We start from the raw sequence: 19,243 nt of genomic DNA, 5'->3' as shown, positions 1-19,243 counted from the left end.
TGCGGGCGGGGCTGGTGGGCGGGGCTTGCGGGGCGAGGCCGCTCGCTGTCGGCGCGCGGGCCCTCAGGCGGCAGCGGCGGGTAACGGCGGGGGGCGGGGACACGGCCGTGAGGGACGGGAAGGACCGGGACACGGGGCGTCCCGGGACAGCCGGGTGCGTGGGACACGGGGCGTCCCGGGACAGCCGGGTGCGCGGGACACGGGGCGACTCGGGACACACGTGGGGAGGGAGATGGAGTCTGGGTGTTGCGTTTTGGGGTCCTTTGGGTGCAGAGCAGTGGGTGCAGCCCTGGGAAACAGTGGTTTGGGTGATGCTGTGTTTCAGGGCTGCCTTTTGTAGAGACATGATGTCACAGGGTGGAGGCTCAGAGCTTGGGCATCTCTCACTCCTCCGTGTCCCCGGCATCAAGAGGAGGGAGCTCCTTGGCAGGTGCCGGGGCTGGGGGTGCCTGTGACGGGGAACGGGTCAGGATGGGACTGGGCAGGATGGGGCATCCCCAGGTTTCTCCCACAACAGGGGCTCCCTCAGGCACTTGCCCTATCCCCCATCTCCCAGGGCTGTTCCCTTAGGAGCTGGAACCCCCCACACTTCCTGAGGAGGGGGCCAGGTGTGCCCACTGACCCAGGGGGCTGGCCCGTGCCCAGGTAGCCACCCTCACTCCATGCTAGCCCCACAGCAGCGCCTCATGCCTGCCCAGGCCCTGCAGCCCCTCCACACACCCCCGCTGGCACCAACTGAGCAGGATGAGGGCAGCCAGGGATGCTTTCAACTCAGAATGCCAGGGGAAGGGATTCAGCATCCCCCGTGGGCTCTGCAGGCCTGTGCCCGTGGGCCTGGTGTGGGGGAGCAGGGCTGTTCCCGTGGGAGCAGGCTGCCGTGCTAATAAGGCTTTGCTAACGAGCTGGCACTGAGCCCAGACCTGGGGCCGGCTGAGGGGAGCGAGGGGCCAGGGCCGGGGGGGCTCACCCCCACTCCGCACTGTGCCATGGGCGAGGGCTGGGGGCTGGCCCTGAGGGCACTGGGGGCACCCACTGCCCTGGCACCGGACACGAGATGCCCCAGCGCCACTTCCCTGGAGCCCTGCTTCCAGCAGCCCCACTCTCCAGGGATACTAATGGCGTGGCACTTGCTGGGGCTCCTGTTCCCACGTATCCCACTCCTCAGGAGTCCCACTCCTCAGGGGTGTGCTCCCACATGTGTCCCATTGTCCTGGGGATCCTGCTCTCACAGGTGTCCTGCTCCCCAGGGATCCCACTCCCTCAGGGTCCAACTCCCACAGGGGCCCTGCTCCCATGGGGGTCCCTGTGTGTGCTGTTCTGCTGTATGTCCATGCTGTCTGTCCTGCTGTTCATCCACGTGCACTGACCCTGCACATGCGTGTCCATGTATCCCTGCTGTCCTCACGCACGTCCGCGCACCCATGTGGCTCGTGTCCGCCTGTCCATGCCACCTCAGGATGCCGTGCGTGAGGTGCCAGCCTGCGTGCCAACACCTCACCCGCCCCAGTGATGCCCGAGACCTGGGCACATTCACATCTTTATTCTCACCTCTGGCCTCCTGACACCTCCAGCATCACCCCCAGCAATAATTTACAGGTGTCAGGGGTGGCCCTGGGGCAGCCAGGCTGGTGACAGGAACAGCGGGGCCACGCTGCCAGCGGCAGAGCCGGAGTGACGGCGAGAGTCTGCGGCGGTGCCCCCCCGTACGATATGTACATTACACAGAGCTACCCAGAGCAACACAACACGTTAAAAAAGATCTACTCTTATGTACAGTATTTATAAAAAGCATCCCAGCCTCCACCACCTGATAAAAAAATACGTCTCTTATGTACTTTGCCGCAGGACAGACCCCCCCCAGCCCTGTGCTGCCCACCCTGCCGGGCTGCCCTCCGTACAGGGAGGGGAGGCGGGGGGTGGGAGAGCCGCTCTCCGGGTTTTGGCGTGGTTTGGGCATCCCAGCGGCATGGATGGATAGATGGGTGGGTGGGTGGATGGGTGAGGGCTGTAGGGATCTGAGTGCTGGCCCAGGGTGCAAGGCGAGCAGGGACAGCTTGGGTTGCTGGGGTGCCCATCACCCTGGCATCTGGGCATGCAGACAAGGGTGCCTCCAGAGCCCTGAGCTTGCCCCCAGTGAGTGCTGCCCCCAGCCCCCCCAAAATCCCCCTCATGCCCCTTGGGTGCACCAGGCCCCAGCAGCCGAGCCGCAGCACGGGCAGGATGCCAGCGGACACAAAGCCCCTGGCGCGCATGCCACCTCCCTGGAGCAATGCAGCTGGTCCCCCCGTACGTGGCCTAGGTGTCAGCAGGGTCCCATCTGCAGGCACCAGGAGCCAACAGTTCCCCCGGCAGGCTCAGGAGCAGCAGGCTGAGTTCCACCAGCCACAGCGTGAGGGCCACCCTTGTCCACAGGGACCGGGGTGCCCCCGCGATGCCAGGGCAGCGGGTGGCATCTCTTTGGGGATGGGGGGATGGCAGGGGAGAGGACGGGTGGCTTGAGCACAGGTGCTGTCACAGGTCCGACCGCCCCGCTGGATTGCAGCCCCCACGGACACTGTTCATCAGGCTCTTGATGCTATCTGGGGGAGGCCAGGGAAGCGCCCGGTCCTCGGTCCCCACGGCAGGCAGTGCCCTGCGCCCCTGGCAGTGCCTGCTGCTGGTGGCTCTTGGGGTGCAGAAGAGCTCCACCTGACAGCCAGCTCCGGGTGAGGTAGGGCAGTATTATTCTCCCCATTTTACAGATGGGGAAACTGAGGCGCAGAGCAGGGAGGGTGCCCGCTGGAGTGGCTGGGGGCACAGGACCTGCCCCGGGCTCACTGCCCCATCCCAGACACAGGTCGAGGAGTCTCCATGCCTGCCATGGCTCATGCCCTCTTACCATCACCACAGGTGATGGGCAGCAACAGCGGAAGTCCCCAGGGAATCCTGGTGGGGCTGCAGCATGGGGGCTGAGCCCAGGGTCGGCTCTCCCTGGGGCACCGGGCGGGCGGGGGGGAGGTTGGCTTGGGCACCCAGTAGTGGCTAGTGGCTGCCGCCGCTCTTCCCCCCACCCGTGGCCCAGTCGATGATGATGAAGCTCAAGCTCATGATCATGAAGACCACCCCGAGGAGGGCAAAGCAGGCAGCCTGCGGGGACAAGGAAGGGACTCAGGTACGGCCAGGGCAACAGGGTTCCCAGCCAGGCTCAGAACCCCATGCCTGTCCCCATCCTTGTACCCCTGCCCATGCTTACCAATATTTTGGGAGTGGAGCGCAGTGGCTCCTTGTCCTTGGGCATGATGCGGATGTAGAAGATGGCAGGGAAGATGAAGATGAGGCAGGGAGCAGAGGTGGCACCTGGAGAAGACAGGGACAGAGTGGGCAGGGGCCTTCCACCCTGCAGCTCAGCCCTGCCAGCCCCACTGCCAGGACAGGTCCTGTCCACCCCCACCCCCTCCTTGCCCCCCCAGTGCTGGCAAAGCCTTCCAGGAGCCCAGGGACGCAGTGTGCTGGCACTGTCCCCACACCCCTCCCGCAGCCCGGGCCCTGGCACCGAGCTGAGTGCTGAGCGGGGGGAGCCTGCCTGGGGGGATCAAGGGAAACACGCAGGGCAAGAGCAATGCCGGCACTGCGCTCTGGGAACCGGCCTGCCGGGACTGCGATGGGACAGGCGATCCACGCAACCACCTGGTCCTGGCATGGTGACAAGGGGAAACTGAGGCACGGGAGGGTCAGTCACAGTGGAGCATCAATCAGGACAGGGGCTGGCATGCTGCTGCAATACCCATTGACCAAGGAGGGACAGAAGCAGGGCGCTGCCACCCACCAATCAAGCCGAAGATGCCGAGAATGGAGGGGGCAAAGATGACAAGGAGGTTGATGAAGGTCAGCAGGATCACAGCGATGGCGATGTGGCGGATCCAGCTGAAGTCTTTCCCTTGGAACAGCATCTGCTGGATGGCCCGACGCACCTGGGGACAGGGACAGGCTATCACAATCTAACCTTGGAGCCAGGACCCATAGCCTGTCCCTGCAGTCCTGCTGGTCCCCATCACTCCTACTCTAGCCCTATCCCTATGGCCCTGCAGGTCGCCATAACCCCTTTCCCCTCCCAAGCTCTGACTCTGGTGCCCCACTGGTTCCTGCCACCCCTTCACAGCCTCGTCCCTGTGGCCCTGCCTCTGCCCCATCACCCCTGCCTCTGCCCCAGCCCTGCTCCTGGCACCCAGAATGTCCTGTTCCCCAATCCCTGTCTTCATCACTGCCTCAGTTTCCCTTTGCAAAGCCTGGTGCTGAAGCCACTTTACATTTCTGTGGGGCCACTCACCGGGAAGAGGACGATGGGGACGGTGAGGGTGACAGCCGTCAGCACAGCCACACGCACACACAGGATGAGCACATCAAAGGGGTCCACCTTGTTGTACGTGTGCAGCAGCTCTGACTCCACACGGTCTGTGAACACCATCAAGGAGCCCCTGGGTGAGCCCCAGCACCATCACCCCCTGGCACAGGTGTGCCAGCCCCAGTCCCCTCCCCGAGGGCTCACCGTAAAACGTGAGGTAGCCAAAGAGGGCAGCCAAGAAGTACATGAGGTACATGACCATGATGGAGATGTTGGAGATGCACTGCATCTTCTTCTTGGAGGGGCTGCAGGACATGGTGGGCTCAGCACAGCCCCACGCCACCCGCTGACACCAAGCACCCCCCCAGTGAGGAGGGGTGATGCCAAAACACTCTGGGGTGGGTGTGTGGGGGATGTGTGGAGAGGGACTGCGTTCCCCTTCCTGGGCAGGGTGGCACCAACCAGCCACCCACCCTCTCTGGGTCACAGCACCCCCATCCCAGCGGCCCCACCACCACCCCTGGATCATGGCACCCACCTCCCAGGGGTCATAGCATCCCTGCACCCATTCTGAGTCATATCACACACCTCCCAGGGGTGATAGCACCCACCCAGGGTTGTATCACCAGTCTCCCAGGGGTGATATTGCCTACCACCCACCCGCCCACCTACCCCAGGTTGTATCACCCACCTCCTGAGACTGATAACACCCATCCCAGGTCCTACCAGCCACCATCCACCCACCCACCCACTCACCCAGCCAGGGTCATATCACCCACCTCCCCACGACGCCCCGGCGCAGGTCCCACACATGGATGGCACTGCCTTTGGGTGGGCGCCGGATGAAGCCCACCCCTCCCCGTGGGTGCCCCCACCCAGGACTCACTCCTTCAGCTCGGTGTAGATGGGCAGGACCTCGGGGTGGCAGACAAAGGCGAAGGCCATGATGGGGATGGTGTACGCTGTCTGTGCGAGAGGAGGACAACTGACTGCTGGGGGCCCGGTGGCAGGTGCTGCCAGCGCCAGGACCACCCATCTTCATGGGGTGCAGGGGGTGGGGGCTCACCCAGAGCCTTAGGGGTGCATCCCAGGTCCTTACCTGTGAGTTCAGGGTGAAAAAGCTGGGTGTGCAAGTGTCCTGCTCGGGGGCCTGGAGGACTGTGTAGCCATTCTGGTAGTCACTAGTGCTGACAGTGGTGACGTTGAGGATGCCCGTGATGTTCCCCTCCTGCTCCGGAAGTGGGCAGGGGATCTGGAACTTCTTGTAGATCACCTGGGGTGGGGGGGGACATGGGGCCAGTCAGTTCTTGGTGCCCCCAACTCCCAGCACACGTTGCCCACATGCCCAGCAGGAGAGTGACCCTGCCGGGACCCCTCCTAGGGACACCCTTTGCTAGTGCTGCCCTGTGGCAATGCCGCTCCCCCAACCTGTCCCTGTGGGAGTGGGCAGCGGGACAGAGCGAGGCAGCAGCACGTGGCGGGGCCACATGTGCAGATGTCCCTCCAGCACCTTCCCCCTCTCCCTTTCCACAACATTCGGTTCCTTCAGCCGAAAATAACCCAGCAGCTTGACAGCCCTGCCACAGCGTCTCTGCAGCCCCGAGCATCCGCTGTCCCTGCTGCCTCTGCTGTCCCCACAGCAACCAGCCCAGCCTCACACCCCGGCAGGAGGGATGCTTGGCACCCCAAGGCACCGGCACGAGCCAGCGGGTGCTCACCGAGATGAGGAAGAAGACCATACAGCTGAGGGAGAAGCCGCTGGCGTAGCCAAGGTAGCCTGGGGAGGGAGGAGAGTGGCTGGTGGGTGCGGGCGGGACCCTTGCACTGGCTAAGTGTCCCCTCCTAGCCCAGCCCATCCAGGCTGGCACCATGGCCCCGTGGGACACCCAGGGTGCCAGACCCCAGTGCCATGGGTGGCATCGCCCTGACTTACCCAGCTGCTTCATGAGGGCCAGGGGCAGGATAATGGTGACAGAAACCAGGATCACCAGGTAGTTCCCATTCATGTACCAGTCCCTGGAAGCAGAGGGCCTGCTCACCACCCCAGTCTGCTGGGGCACAGCGGGCAGAGGCAGCTACTGTGGGGGCTGTCTGCCATTCCTAGGGACCCTTAAGCTGGCAAATCCCAGGAGCACTGGTGTCCCCTGAGGGTGGCATTCCAGGATGTTCTGCTAATATCCCGGGGACCCCTGAAACAGCATCCTTGGGGACCCCTGAGGCCAGCATCCCTGGGGGCCCTTGAGCTAGGGTTCTGCCTACCCCCATGGTGGTGCACCCACAACGGCTAGAGTTGCTAGTGGGGATGTGGGCATGGGGTGGGGGGACCTATACCCAACCAGTCCCCACCCTGCAGCCCCAGGTTCTGCTCAAGGAGGAAAGCCTGATCCCAAGGGGATGTGAGGAGCAGGGATTGGAAGTTCAGCTCGGTTTAATCTTACCCAGGGGCTTATTCAGCACTGACAGTTATCAAAAATAGTAGTGGCTTAATGATAGTAAATCCCTGCCACGGGCTGCACAGCTGGAGCCAGAGCCCCGGTGCCTGCCCGGGGAAGGCACGCAGGCAGTGTGGGCAGGAGGCACTCACGTGGTCTTCTCCTCCAGGTTCAGGAAGGTCTGGATGACCAGAGGCACTTCAGATTTGACAATGTACAGGTAGCTGGACATGGCTGCAGGGCAGAATGAGGTCTTGCTGCACTGGTGTTCTCCGATCCCATCCCCTGTCCCCAGCCCCGGCGGGTCCCCCCAGTGCCATGCTCACCCCCGATGTTCTGCAGCGTGATGGCGATGGCTGCGGCCAGCTTCCCCGGCGTGCCGAAGGCTCGGTAGCCCAGCTGCTCGTAGGCACGAATGCCTGTGGGACAGGGAGCAGTGGTGGGTGAGAGTCAGGATGGGACCCCAGCACGGCCCTGCTGAGGACTTGGCACTCACCCACAATGCCCGAGGACTTGAGCAGCAGGTGGATGGAATAGCTGGAGAGCAGGGCCACTGCTGTGAGGAGGAAGCTGCAGGAGAACAGCACAGTTACCAGTGGGTCACAGCACCGGGCTCAGACATGGCTGTGGGGCAAACCCCACGCAGATGTGCTCTGCCTGTGGGCATCTGTCCTGGCAGGATACCACCCCCTTGCCTCAGCAGCAGCTGGGTGTTCGTGGGGCAGATTCAGTCCATGTCTCCACACCCAAAAGGAGCCATCACTCATGTCCTTCAAGCTACTTTTGAAAATCTGACTTTGTGTAGGAAGGCAAACCTTCACCCTCCTCCTCTCCTCCCCCCAAGTGGGGCACAGCACTCAGCAGAGCAGGCAGACTTCTGCCAGCAATGGGCATTGCTCAGCCAGCAGGACACTGGTCTCTGCATCACCCCAAGCCAGAGACTTCTTTCTTGCCCGCACCCACCGATCCCCTTGGAGGAACCCCCCACACCTGGACATCCCCCCCATACCCCCCATGGCACTCACAGGAAGAGGATGATGCCGGTGTTGGCCATGGCATAGGCCAGCCCCAGGATGCCGCTGCCCATGATGGCATTGCTCAGGTTGAAGACGGACATCCCGAAAGACGTCTTCCCTTCAAACTGTCCACAGGACACAACGGGGAGGGGATGCACCAGTCACACTGGGAGCTTGCTCCATCCCAGCCCCACCACTGTGCCCATGCTGCTACTCACATCAGTGAAGTGTGTCTGCTTCTTCTCGGCACCGTGGGGCAGGAACTCCTCCATCTCTGCCACGCCAGTCTGGTTCTCTTCAAATCTGTCCATGGAGGGAGAGGAGTGAAGCCAAAGCAGAGACAGGGACCATCAGCACTGGTTGGTGTCTCAAGGGCAGGGAGCAGCTCGGGGGACCCCCAAGTCCCTGGCACCGCCGCTTGTCCTGAGGCCCCTACCTGTCACCTGCCAGTGAGGGGACAGTGGAGGCGGTGAGTGCGGCCGTGTGCTTCCCATTGGGCACCAGCTCCACCATCTCGGCCTGCAGGGGCACGTCCGTGGTATCCATGGCTGGGAGACAGCTGGGCTTGCTGTGGGCTCTACTCAGGCTCTGCAAGAGGGAGGCAACAGAGGTCCAGCTCTGGGCAGGAGCACCGCAGGGGCTGGCCTGGAGTCTCACAAGTCCTGCCTCCACCAGGGACACTGGAGCTGGGCTCAGCACCAGCGCTGGTGGCACGGCAGGGACAGGCGCCCGGGGATGAGAGGGTCACCGAGCCAGGTGGTGTGCTTCTCCCTTCTGCCCGCTCAGCACACAATGTCCCATGGAGCTCAGCCCCAGCTCCAGTACCCCACCAGAGTCCCAACGTGGGGTTGCCCTCTCGCCCAGCCAGACATCCCACAGCCCACCCCGTTCCCTTGCTCACAGCACAGTACAGCACTGCCCAGCCCCAGAGTCCCCATGCACACCGCCTGCCCACCTCCGCTCCCCTGCCCGCAGCTCTCGGCTCCGTGACTCAGTTTCCCCTCCTGGAGACGGGTGCCAGCAGGCGAGTGGGGGTGTTTGGGAGGGCGGCTGAGGACGGGGTAGGGAGCTCAGGGACCCCCCGGCCGCCGTTATGTAAAGCCCGTGGTGCTGCCCGGCGCGAAGGGCTCACCCGCGTCCCGCCGCTGCCGGGGTGCCAAGGCGGGGGGCTCGGGGGCACGTCAGGGCTGGACAAACGGAGCAGGAAAGAGCGCGGGGCCGGGAGACAGCTCCTTGGCAGGGGAAGGCGGCCGGGCTGCCGAGCGCGGGACGCCTTGGCACGCCGCACAAAGCCGCCTCTGTGCGAGCCCGGCCCTCCCCGCCCCGCTGGGAAACGGCACAGGGTGGCTTTCTGGGGCAGGCTGGCAGCCGGGGCAGGGTCCCGCCACCCCCCACTGCCCCGGGGGGCTGGGGTCTTGTCCGGCTGGCCAGGGGGCTCCACACTGGAGCTATGTCCAGCCAAGGGCCGGTGCCACCCAGCCGGAGGTTAGGCCTGGCTGGGATGCAGTGTGGTCCCCAGTTCCAGGAGGATGCTGCTGCCCCACCACCCCGCTGCCTGGGGTCGCCGTGGGGTGAGCAGGGGACGTGCCCATCTTTATGCTCCCAGGGGATTGGTGTCCCCAGAAATCTGAGGAGCCTTCCCACAGCACAGTTGGGTCCGGCAGTCCTGCTGGCACGCAAGGGAAGGATGACACGTCAGGGTGTGGGTGCCAGCACCTCCGGTCTCCTGAGCTGCTGCCCTGCTTGTCCCTGCCTATGCAGGCCACAAAGACCTGGCAGGGTCATCCCAGGCCACACGGTGTCTGCTGGCACTGCCGGGGGGGCCGAACCCCTGTGGTTGGCCCAGGGTGGTGGGCACATATTTGGGCCACCCTACCTGCAACACCCAGCCAGGTGGGGAAGCTGAGGCAGGACACAGGCCAGCAGGGACCAAAATGAGGGGGTTCAGCCATGCGGGGGACGAGAGGGAAGTGCAGGGCGGGTTCTGGGTGATGATTTATCCCCTCCACTAGGCCTCCGCTTGGGATGGATCCAGGCATGAACAAGGCTGCCAGCACGTCCAAAAGCCACCGTTAACTCTGCGCCTTCCCACCACCACGGGCAGGCATCACTGAACCCACCACTCCCCCAGTATGGGATTGAGGGGGGGCACTAGATCTGTGATATTCCAACACCTCCCTAAGCCCCCCAGTGCCGCTGGGCTGCCTGCGGGCAGGGCTTCACCGCATCCCGCTGGTGGCAGGCAGGATCTGCCCACTCCCCTGCCCGCTCCCCCGCGGGCGCCAGGATGGCTGGGCACTCTCGTCTGCAGCCCCTTTCTTCTCCCAGGTTATAATTACACCTCTCTGGGCAGCTCAGGAAATACCAGCTTCTTCCCCCAAGCGTCTCTCGGAATAGCAAGCGGCACGGCAGAACTCATTCAGCATGCACCGGGCTTCGTGCTGCCACCCAGACGCTTCCTCCCACCGAGCAGCCCTGGCACAGCCTTGGCACAGCCCTGGCACAGGCCCAGCACCACTCACTGCCACTTCCCCAGCTGGCCCTGGCCTTTGCCCCTCGGCCAGGCTCTCCTGGTGGCAGTAGCCAGGGCAAGGGGGGAGATGAAAGAGGAGGGAGCACGAGACGATTCGATCGGGCAGTGTGAGCCCTGCCTGCTGCTGTTTGCCTTGCGATAAGGCAGAACAGCAAATACAGAGTGACGGGTGGCCCTGAAGGGGTGGCTTGGTTCCCCTCCAGGTGGGGTTGGTGGGTTCACCACCTCACTGTGTGCCCACCTTAGTTGGGAACCCTCTGCTCTGGGCAAAGAGCATCTCCTCAGGGATCTCTTCCCTCAGGGTGTCACCACACAGGTGGGATGCTGCCATCTTCACTGCCACGTTGGGCAGCCTGCATGCTGCCTGGCATCATCCCACTCCTGACCAGCAGCCCTGGCGCCCGCTCGCCCAGCCTGATGGTGTGGATCTGGTCACACGCATGGGCACAGAACCCCCCGCTGTGGCACCCAGGGCCGCGTTCCTGGGGGTGCCGGGCAAGCTGCATCCATTCCCCGGCACGCGCCTCTCCGCTGCCTGCCGGGCTCTGGGACACAAGGACAGCGACAGCCCTGCTGCAGCCAGACCTCCCACCTCTCCCAGGCTGCTCCGGCCGTCCCAGAGCTTGGTGACGCCCCACCAAAACTGCGGTGTGGCCAAGCAGTCTGAGCTGGGCCCTGGTGCTGTCCCGCAGCCCCCGGGATGGAGCGCGGGGCCGGATGCGTGGGACGGCACGTACCGGCCCGCGGCCACGTCTGCGCTCCGGGGGAGGCTGCGCTCGGTCTCGCACGCTGCGTCCCGGCCAGCACAGAGCCTGCCCGCCCTCGCTGCGATGGGGACACGTGTGTGGGGCGGCAGGGCTCCCAAATCCCTGCCCTGCTCTGCCAGACGGGCAGTCCTGGGCTCACCTCGGCCCCCGGCCAGCCTTCCTGGGGGAGCAGGACACCACGGTGAGGGTTTCAGTCCTGGAAGGGACCACACCCCTCTCTCTGCCTCACATCTCGCTTCCACGCACACTTAAAAGGTGGAAAATCCCAGCGGGAGGCAGGCACGGGCGGGAGCGGGGGGCTGGGCAGGGGAGCTCTGTCGGCAGTGCCAGCAGATACGGAGGGTGGGAGGTCCATTGCGTCTGGCAACGTGGCCAGCAGGATGTGATCCCTGCACAAGCCTGGATCCTGCAGTGTGCCAGTTCCCCCGGTCAAGCCCCGGCCCGGCACGGTCCCAGCAGCGCAGGCCGTGCCGGGGGGAGCGCAGCACGCGTGGGGACAGGCGGCCAGTGCCTGCCGGCCGCGCCTGTGCCACGCAGCGCCAGCCTGGGGGGCCGCGTCCCCGCAGCCACAGCACCCATCTGTGAGCAGCCACGGCTCCCACCTGCGCGGAGCGCAGGCACAGGGTCTCCCCGGCAGCAGGGGAGTGCTCCCCCAGGCCGGGGACCCCCACAGGGCAGAGACTCCCTCCCCATCTCCTCTCCCTTGTGGATGAATCCTTGTTAATCCGGCCCAGCTGGAGCCGTGGGACTATTCCGGGTGGTAATCCGGCTTTAGCGCCAAGCCTGCCGCAGCTGCCGGCCTGCGTGCTGGCAGCCAGGTATCCCTCCCGCTGCCGCCGGTGAGTGCCAGGGGGACGGCAGCCCCCCCGCCCGTGCCCGCCGGCCCAGGTGGCCGTTCGGGTTTCAGCAGAGCTGGGCACACAGGTCTCATATTCCCTGAGGCTGTGCTGATGACCGAGCCCTGCCAGAGAGATGGGCAGCCAGGGCGAGCGGGCAGGGATGCCAGCCGTGTTCCCCCCAATGCCACCAGCCCCAGCCCTGGGGTTACCCCCAGCCCGGGGTCCCTGGTCAGCCCCTGGCACTGCTGTGGGCACAGGGGTGTGTGGGCACACAGGCACAGCTGGGCAACAGCCCAAACCTGGTGGTCCCTGGGCAACCCCTACCCAGAGAAATTCACCCCAGCAGGGCACACAGCAGAGAAACCCCTCTGTCCTTGCCTTCCCCAGAGAACCCCCCTCCACACCTGTCCTGGGAGTACGTCTGCCCTTCCCCTGAAGCACACATAGGCAAAGCTTTCCTCCAGCCCGTCTTCCTAAAATTAGCAGCACAAACCTGGTTTTAACCTGTGGAGTTACACCCCCCACCCCCCAGCTAAGCAAAGGAAGTGTCAGGGTGACACCTCTCCCAGAGGAAAGGGGCACCCAAAGGGGCAAATCCAGCCATTCAGGGGATGGCCAGGCACTTCACCTTTGGGGCAAAGGCTCTGGGGAGCACACACATGGGCATGGGAACCCCAGGAGCTGTGGGAAAGAACAGCTGGAGGCAACCTGCCTGGTGCATGGCTGGAGAACGTCTCTGGGTAGCCCTGCTGTCGACCTTCCCCAAAGAGATCAGCAGGAAATTTTCCTGAGATACATCCACCTGAGATCCTCTGGAGATGACAGCCTACCAGCTGGTCATGCCAGCCAGCCCCACTCATGCCCCCAGCACAAGGTGAGCAGAGTAGGCACTGGGCTCACCTCACCTCTTTCAGCCCCAAATACCACACCATGGCTCAGCCTCGGGTCAGGCCATTCCCCTAGTGCTCCAGCCAGGGCAGGATTGGCAGTAGCAAGTAGGAACAAGTGGCTCTGAAAGCTGCTGTCCTGGCTAGCAGGGCTCTGGCAGCACCAACACCTGCCTGGGCTCTCCTGGCCATCTCTGTTGCACTGTGTGGACAGCGGTGTCCATCCAGGGTCTTACCTCTAAGAGCACAAGTGACACCCCTGTCCTGGGGAACAGCTGTACCTGAGCCTGGAAATGGGGTCTGGGACACACCAGGGAGGGGGAAGGCAGTTAAGGGAAGGGAGTGGTAGAGCCGAACATCATGGTGGGGCCATGGAGAGGGTTTTCCAGTGCCAGAGCCATGGTGCAGCTCAGCCACGGCATCACCTGCCAGGCACACAACCCAGGATGGCTGCAGGTATCAGCCATCACCATCGTGCCACATCCTCCAACATCCAAGCACCAGTACCAAGGCAAGCTGGGAAAAGCAGTGAGGAAGCTGAGGCCAGGCAAGGGGGGTCGTGTCCAGCACTGGGACAGCCCAGGCTGTTGCTGTCACCTGCCAGTTTGAGTCCACGTAGTACAAGGTCAGGTGGCAATTACAGCTGGCAGCATGGGGATGGGGACAGGGCGGGCACAGCACGAGGCCGATGGCACTCAGTGTGGTTCTTGGGGAGGCTGGGTGAGACACCAGCTTGAGCCCAAAGCATCTCAGGCAGTGCTAGGCTGTATGATGGGTTTTGCTTTAAACTCCAAACACGGCTGTCTGGGAGCACAGGGCCAGGGAAGGTGGCGACACAGGTAGTAGCACTGAAGAGACTGATGGACAGACAGTGCCTGGAAAAGGACACATCAGGTTTACTACCATACCTCCATAGCTTTATTTTGCCTTGGAAGCAAGATGCTTTCCAGGAGTTCACGCTCCCCAAAACACAACTGGCCTTAGTGGGATGACACAGAGGGGTCAATAGCAAAAACTCCAAGGTGCCATTTGCTGCTGGCAGTGCTGGGGACATCAGGAGCGACCGGCCTCAGCCACAGCCTCATGTGCCTCTGGCACCCCCAGCACGGCCTCCTGTAGCAATCAGGAGCCATGATTTGCCCGAGCCCCGTGGCACCACCACTGTGCCTGGCCATGGCACTCTCACCATTGGACCAGCCTGATATTTGCTCCATGGGGCCAGCAGGAGCGGGCTGGCTGTGCCCCGCTGGCATGGGGGACCCAGCCAGTCCCAGACCTGCGTCAGCAGCCGGGGAGGCACGCGGCGGCCGAGACCCACGCGGCGAGGAGAGCCAGGGGCACGGGGGTCCGTTCTGTCCCCGACCCGCCTCTGTTTTCTCAAGGGTTGCACTTCCAAAGGAGCCCGTGGGATTCCGCTCCTTCCCCCATCCCCACGCGCCAAGGAAAATAGGCTCTGCCGGTGCTTGTTTGTTTGCCGTGGCCGCGGCCCCGGCGTGTGATTACAGCTGCAGCACGGCCGGGTGCTGCGGGGCCCTTTGCGCCTCAGCCAGGGTCCCCGCAGTGCCAGCACCCCCGTGCCACCCCCGAGTGGAATGGAGCGTCCCACTGCTCCTTAGCATCCCTGGCCACCAGAGCCAAGGCACGCCAGCACTCTGTTCTGGGAGACAGGGCAGTGCTGCGAGGCACAGACCCTTTCTCTGTGATACCCCCTGGAAGCCACGGGGACAGGGACCAGGCAGGTCTAACACCTCATCTTGGGCCTGGTCCAAACACCAGTGGAAAATTCCCCATCTCCTCCGCGTCGGCTCAGCACAGCCATGCCCTCTGCAGCCAGTCAGGGTTCTGCTTCCCTGCCATCCCACCTGTTGGGGACTTGCCAGGTGCCCGGTCTCACCCGTGCCACCGCACGGCTTGGGGACCCCAAGTCCAGCAGCCACCTGCTGTGATTCAGTTTCCCTTGGGGAAGATTTCTCTCCAGTGGGACTTTCACAGCTGACACGGCAGGGAGGCCACCGCGCCGGCTGGCACAGGACACGCGTGGCCGACAGGAACGCAATGTGCTGCCCGGCTTTCCACGCTGCTGTCCGGGGCAGCCAGGCTCTATTAATACCGCAGCCTATGGAATCGCCGCTCGCAGGTCCCTGCCAGCCCCAGTGCCCGTGACGGCCGGCATCGCTCTCCCTGCCCGTGCCCCCCGCCCCGGCACCCCGGCACCCTGACACCCGATCCTGCCCACAGCCGCTTCCAGCCTTCAGAAACATATGTCATTCCCACGGGCGATTAAAAATTAAAGCAGAAAAAAGGGAAAGTAAAGGGAGTTTGGGGGTGGGTGTCACTGTGAGTATCAGCGGAACGATGCACGCCGGAGCCCCCAGCACCGCGCTCCGGGCAGGGGCAGGGTCGGGAGTTGGGGTTCCCAGCGGTGCGCCAGGGCTCTGCCTCCCCCTGCCCCGCGGGATCTGTCACCCACCCGTGGGAAGGTGCCAGCCGCTGGCAAGTGGCAGGAGTACAGCAAAGCAAACAGCCCCGGGGCGCTAGCACCTGCCAGAGCTGCCGGGCCCCGGAGCCTTCCCGGTGCTGCCCGGCGTCGGGAGGAGGAGGAGGAGGAGGAAACGGAGGAGGAGAGAGAGCCGGGCTGTGAGAGGAAAGCGGGGCCGGCGAGCGATGGGTCGGAAAGGACTGGATGGGGTGCGGAGGAGAATTAGGGGAGGTGAGGGGTCCAAGCGCCCGGCAGCCTCCAACCACGGAGCTTCACGGAGGAGCGAGCCTGGGAGTGCGAGCGGCAGGGGAGACCGGACAGACAGACCTACCTGCCCCCTCTCCGCGGTGCCTCTGCTGCGGGCTGGGGCAAGCAGCCCCCGGTGGCCGGTGCCGCGGATTAGAGACTATCCTGCGACCGTAATCCGGCGGAGCCCGAGATTAAACCGGAGCCGATCCCGCCCCCAGTGCGAAGGCTCCCAATCTGCTCTCCGCCGGGGCACGGGAGGAGCGCTGGGGAGCGGGTGGAGCGACCGCCCTGCATCGACCGACCCCTGTCCCGCCCCGCCCCGCCCCGCGCCGCTCCGGCGGGACCACCGCTCCTCGGGCACGGCCGCCCACGGGGCATCGCCGCCCCGCCGGGCATCAGTGTCACCCTGGGCATCACCTCCCGCGAGCGAATCATCCCCCCCGGCAGGCATCATCCCCCCGGGCATCAGTGTCCCGGCAGCGCTGCTCCATCGGGATTAGGGCAGTCACCAAGCATCCCCAACGCAGCGCACGTGGCGCCAGGTATCCGTGCCCCTCAAGCATGATCACTGTGTGGGGCACCCCTACCCGGCCAGGTATCGACACCCCACCGAGCATCCCTGCCTACGGCAGCTGAGGCTCCCGCAGGAGGCCAGGGGCTGTTCCAAAGAAGCCGGGCTGGGGCAGTCGCTCTAATCTACTTGAAGGGCTAAATCCATGTGTGCTGAGTGCGGGCACAGCGTTTCCCCACCCTTGGACAGGGACAGGTCACCCAGCAGCGCTCCTTCAGTCAGAGTCTCTCCCTGGGCTGGGGGCTCAGGCTGCTCCCACGTTAAGCCAGCCCAGCTGGCTGCCCTGCTCACGGTGCCCGCCGCTGCACAGTACTCGCCCCAGCACCTCAGCACACCGGGAGTAAGCAATCCCTGTGGAATCATCCCAACAAGACCCAGAGTAACTGGGACAGGCCAGCCCCCTCCTCCAGTCTCCATCAAACCTCCCCACTTGAGCTGAAAGACGTCTATTTTCATGAAGACACAAATCCCCAGTTCCCCAAAGAGGAAATTTCTCCCAAGTGCATCCCACATGCTTTAGGGAGAGCAATGAGCTCTAGGGAGTCACCAGTTGTGTCCCCAAAGATTCCCTGTGCCTTTACAAGGTCTGCCACCCCTAAACTGCCTCCTGCTCCTCTGTCCTGCCCAGCTTTTACTTCAGAGGAAAATTTTGGGGGTCCGCGCTTGGGAGTCCACCCGCCTCCCGTGCTGAGCTGCAAACCCTGCCCAGCTGCTGTGCATTGGCAGAACGGCTCCGCGCGCTGCTGGAAGGTTTTATTTGTGTTATGCATATCTTTCATAAATCCTTGCGGAGCCTCGGGCAGCCTGGGATGAAAACGGCTTTGCCAGCCAGCAGCGAGCGTCGCCATCGGGAGAAGAGGCACCCCCTCTCTCTCGCCTGGACATCGAGGGATGTTAAATATTCAGTGGCAGCTCTGCCCTCCCGCTCCCGGCAATCCCGCGGCTCCTGTTACTGCCGCTCTCCTTTGGCTGCAGACGAACCTCCATTAACTAATTTCTAATAACAGCAGCATGCGTAAGTGCTGAACCAGCGCTGGCTGGCACGCCGGGGGACTGGAGGCAGCCAGGTTTGGCAGTGTGACGGGGGAGCCAGAGGCACCCAGAGGATGGGCATGGCTGGCCTCAAGCCATCAGTTTAACCCTTTCCCTGCTCTGGTGAAGGCGGGTGCAGCCACGTGGCACCTGCGGAGAAACGTCCCGGGATGGGCGGCAACGCGTCTCACAGGGCTGGAAAAGGCGGCCAGGAGCTTCCGCCCTGTAAGCAAACACAGCACAGGTGCGGGGCCTGGGGACAGCAGTGTGGCCCCGTGGCACAGGGTGCAGCCACTGCCCTGGGGTAGCATGCTGGAGGACCTGTGGGAAGTGATTTGGAGGCTGTCTGCTCCCTCCCAGCCTCCAAATGCCCTTCCCCTGCTATTGGAACAGATGCAGCCATGTCTACCTTGTACTGTCCCCTCTCTTGTCCAGCATGTGACAGCCTCACCGGTGCTCTCTCACTTTCCAGGTGGGCAGAAGACAAGGGCCCCAACGTGTCAAGCTGAAGCTTTGCAGAAAATCAAAGCAGTAAGGAGAGGAGGAAAAGAGAGTGAAGATGTCCTCAGAACCTCCCAAAGCCTGTCCCAGCACTTGGCACACAGTGGCTGCAGGCTCCTGCAGCCGGGCTGGCAACGCAGAGAGGAGCCATGAGAGGGGTGGGCTAAGACCCTGCTCTCGACCCCGAGCCCTCTGGTCAACAGTGCTTCCCCAGTGCAGCTCTGGCCAGTCTCACCAATGGCTCTGGTGGTGTCAGGGCTCCAGTGGATTGCAAAATTGCAGTCGTGCGGTTTTCTCCAGCTGGCTGGAAAGTTTGACGCCGGATTCCCGTATGTGAGGAGCCTTCAGGGGAGCACGGCACAGCACGGCTCGTCTCTCCAGCAGCCTCACCAGTGGCAGCAAGCCGAGTGCTGTGCCAGAGCCCTTGCCCTCAGCACACCCCCGTGGGGTTTGCCTCCTCACCATTTCCCCCGGCCAAAAGCTGCCCTATTTCTTATCCTTCAGCCGTGCTTCGAGATCAAAGATTAAAGTGAACCCATAAAACGCTCGGCCTCAAATGTCACAGCAGGGACAAGGCCAGCCCAGGACCCAGGCACAAAGCAGTGGGTGCTATGTATGGCCAGGACACGCTCTCCTTGTCACGCTCGGCTTCCTCTCCGGCCCCTGAGCCCGCTGCCTGCTGCTGCCTGCCACTGCCCGCTGCTCCCAGAGCCCAGATGGCAGGAAGATACGGCAGAGATAATGGGGACATTTGCAGCCCAGGCAGTGCTCCCCTCACCACCACTGTGACCTCTCGAGCAAGAAGTGTCCCGGAGATTGCCCTTTCCAGGAACATTCCAGTGGGTGCCTCTGGTCCCCATCCCTGGGCGTCCCACAGACACAGCACCGGCACACACAGGGGCTCCAAGACCCCACTGCCCTCTTGACGCTGTAACCATGAAGCAAGTGAGGCACAAAAGGAATGCTGATTGTAAGAGGAGAGGGATGCCTGTGGCCAGCAGCATGGGCTGGGTGGACTCCAGAGTGACACCTGCCCGAGGCCATGTCCAGGGCTGGAGTCTTCCTCCCCCAGCCCTCCCTCCACAGAAGCACGGTGGTGCTGGCAGCCTGTGCCTGCACTCAGAGGTGGTGGGCAGCAGCTGGTGGCCCCCTCCCTCGCCCTTGGCCGCCTCCCTCGCGGCACATGCTGTCATGTGGCAGGGCACAACAACAACACGGGCTAATTGGTTAATGTGATTTCAAAACATGATTTGCAATTATAACTCACCAGAGAGCATTCAATGATCCCGCACATCGCAGAGTGGGTTTTTCTCCTTCGTTTGTTCCTGGAACCTCGAAACCAATTAACTTTACAGAAGCCAGAAGCAAAGCACTGCTCAGCAGACCTGAAGGGTGGGTTATCTCTGTGCTCCATCGCCTCCCTGCCAAGCCACAATCTGCCAACCAAGGGCTGCAGGACAAGACCCGGGGTAACCCTGATGCTTCTCCCTGCACCGCTGAGGGGTTTGGAGGGACCTACACAGGCTCCCCCAGCTCCAACCCATCAAGCACCATGGCTGCTCGGGAGCTCTTGTGGACAGGAGGATGCCCTGAGCCACAAGGTGTGGGAATAAACT

General features: G+C 63.5%; 1 protein-coding gene across 2 annotated transcripts; it reads right to left on the bottom strand.

Moving 5' to 3' along the window:
* Positions 1-1,525: 1,525 nt before the first annotated feature.
* On the bottom strand, positions 1,526-15,763 carry SLC38A3 (solute carrier family 38 member 3). 2 transcript variants are annotated; one of them, XM_038149146.1, is made up of 16 exons: positions 15,606-15,763; positions 8,206-8,357; positions 7,988-8,072; positions 7,779-7,894; positions 7,250-7,323; positions 7,080-7,172; positions 6,906-6,987; positions 6,255-6,337; positions 6,040-6,098; positions 5,421-5,594; positions 5,208-5,287; positions 4,526-4,626; positions 4,307-4,431; positions 3,806-3,950; positions 3,233-3,336; positions 1,526-3,126 (listed from the first exon to the last, which is right to left on the bottom strand). In XM_038149146.1, the coding sequence occupies exons 2-16, from the start codon at positions 8,313-8,315 to the stop codon at positions 3,022-3,024; spliced, it is 1,536 nt and encodes a 511-aa protein (XP_038005074.1). In that variant the 5' UTR covers positions 8,316-8,357; positions 15,606-15,763; the 3' UTR covers positions 1,526-3,021. The 2 variants fall into 2 exon arrangements, with proteins under 2 accessions (XP_038005074.1, XP_038005075.1); XM_038149147.1 differs by lacking the exon at positions 15,606-15,763 and adding an exon at positions 8,725-8,859.
* Between the last annotated feature and the right edge of the window lie 3,480 nt (positions 15,764-19,243).

Source organism: Motacilla alba, chromosome 12 (genome assembly GCF_015832195.1).
Source record: "Motacilla alba alba isolate MOTALB_02 chromosome 12, Motacilla_alba_V1.0_pri, whole genome shotgun sequence".
NCBI lineage: Eukaryota > Metazoa > Chordata > Aves > Passeriformes > Motacillidae > Motacilla > Motacilla alba.
Note: the sequence above shows the minus strand (reverse complement) of the source record. Positions and strands in the feature narration are given on the sequence as shown.

Bases quoted from the DNA above. Each gene is read 5' to 3' on its own strand.
- SLC38A3 (XM_038149146.1), bottom strand. From the start codon at position 8,315: ATGGATACCACGGACGTGCCCCTGCAGGCCGAGATGGTGGAGCTGGTG. The intron at 4,627-5,207 runs GTGAGTCCTGGG...CATGTCCTGCAG, and splicing joins ATCTACACCGAGCTGAAGGA to CCCCTCCAAGAAGAAGATGC. The intron at 3,127-3,232 runs GTAAGCATGGGC...TTGTCCCCGCAG, and splicing joins GCTCCACTCCCAAAATATTG to GCTGCCTGCTTTGCCCTCCT.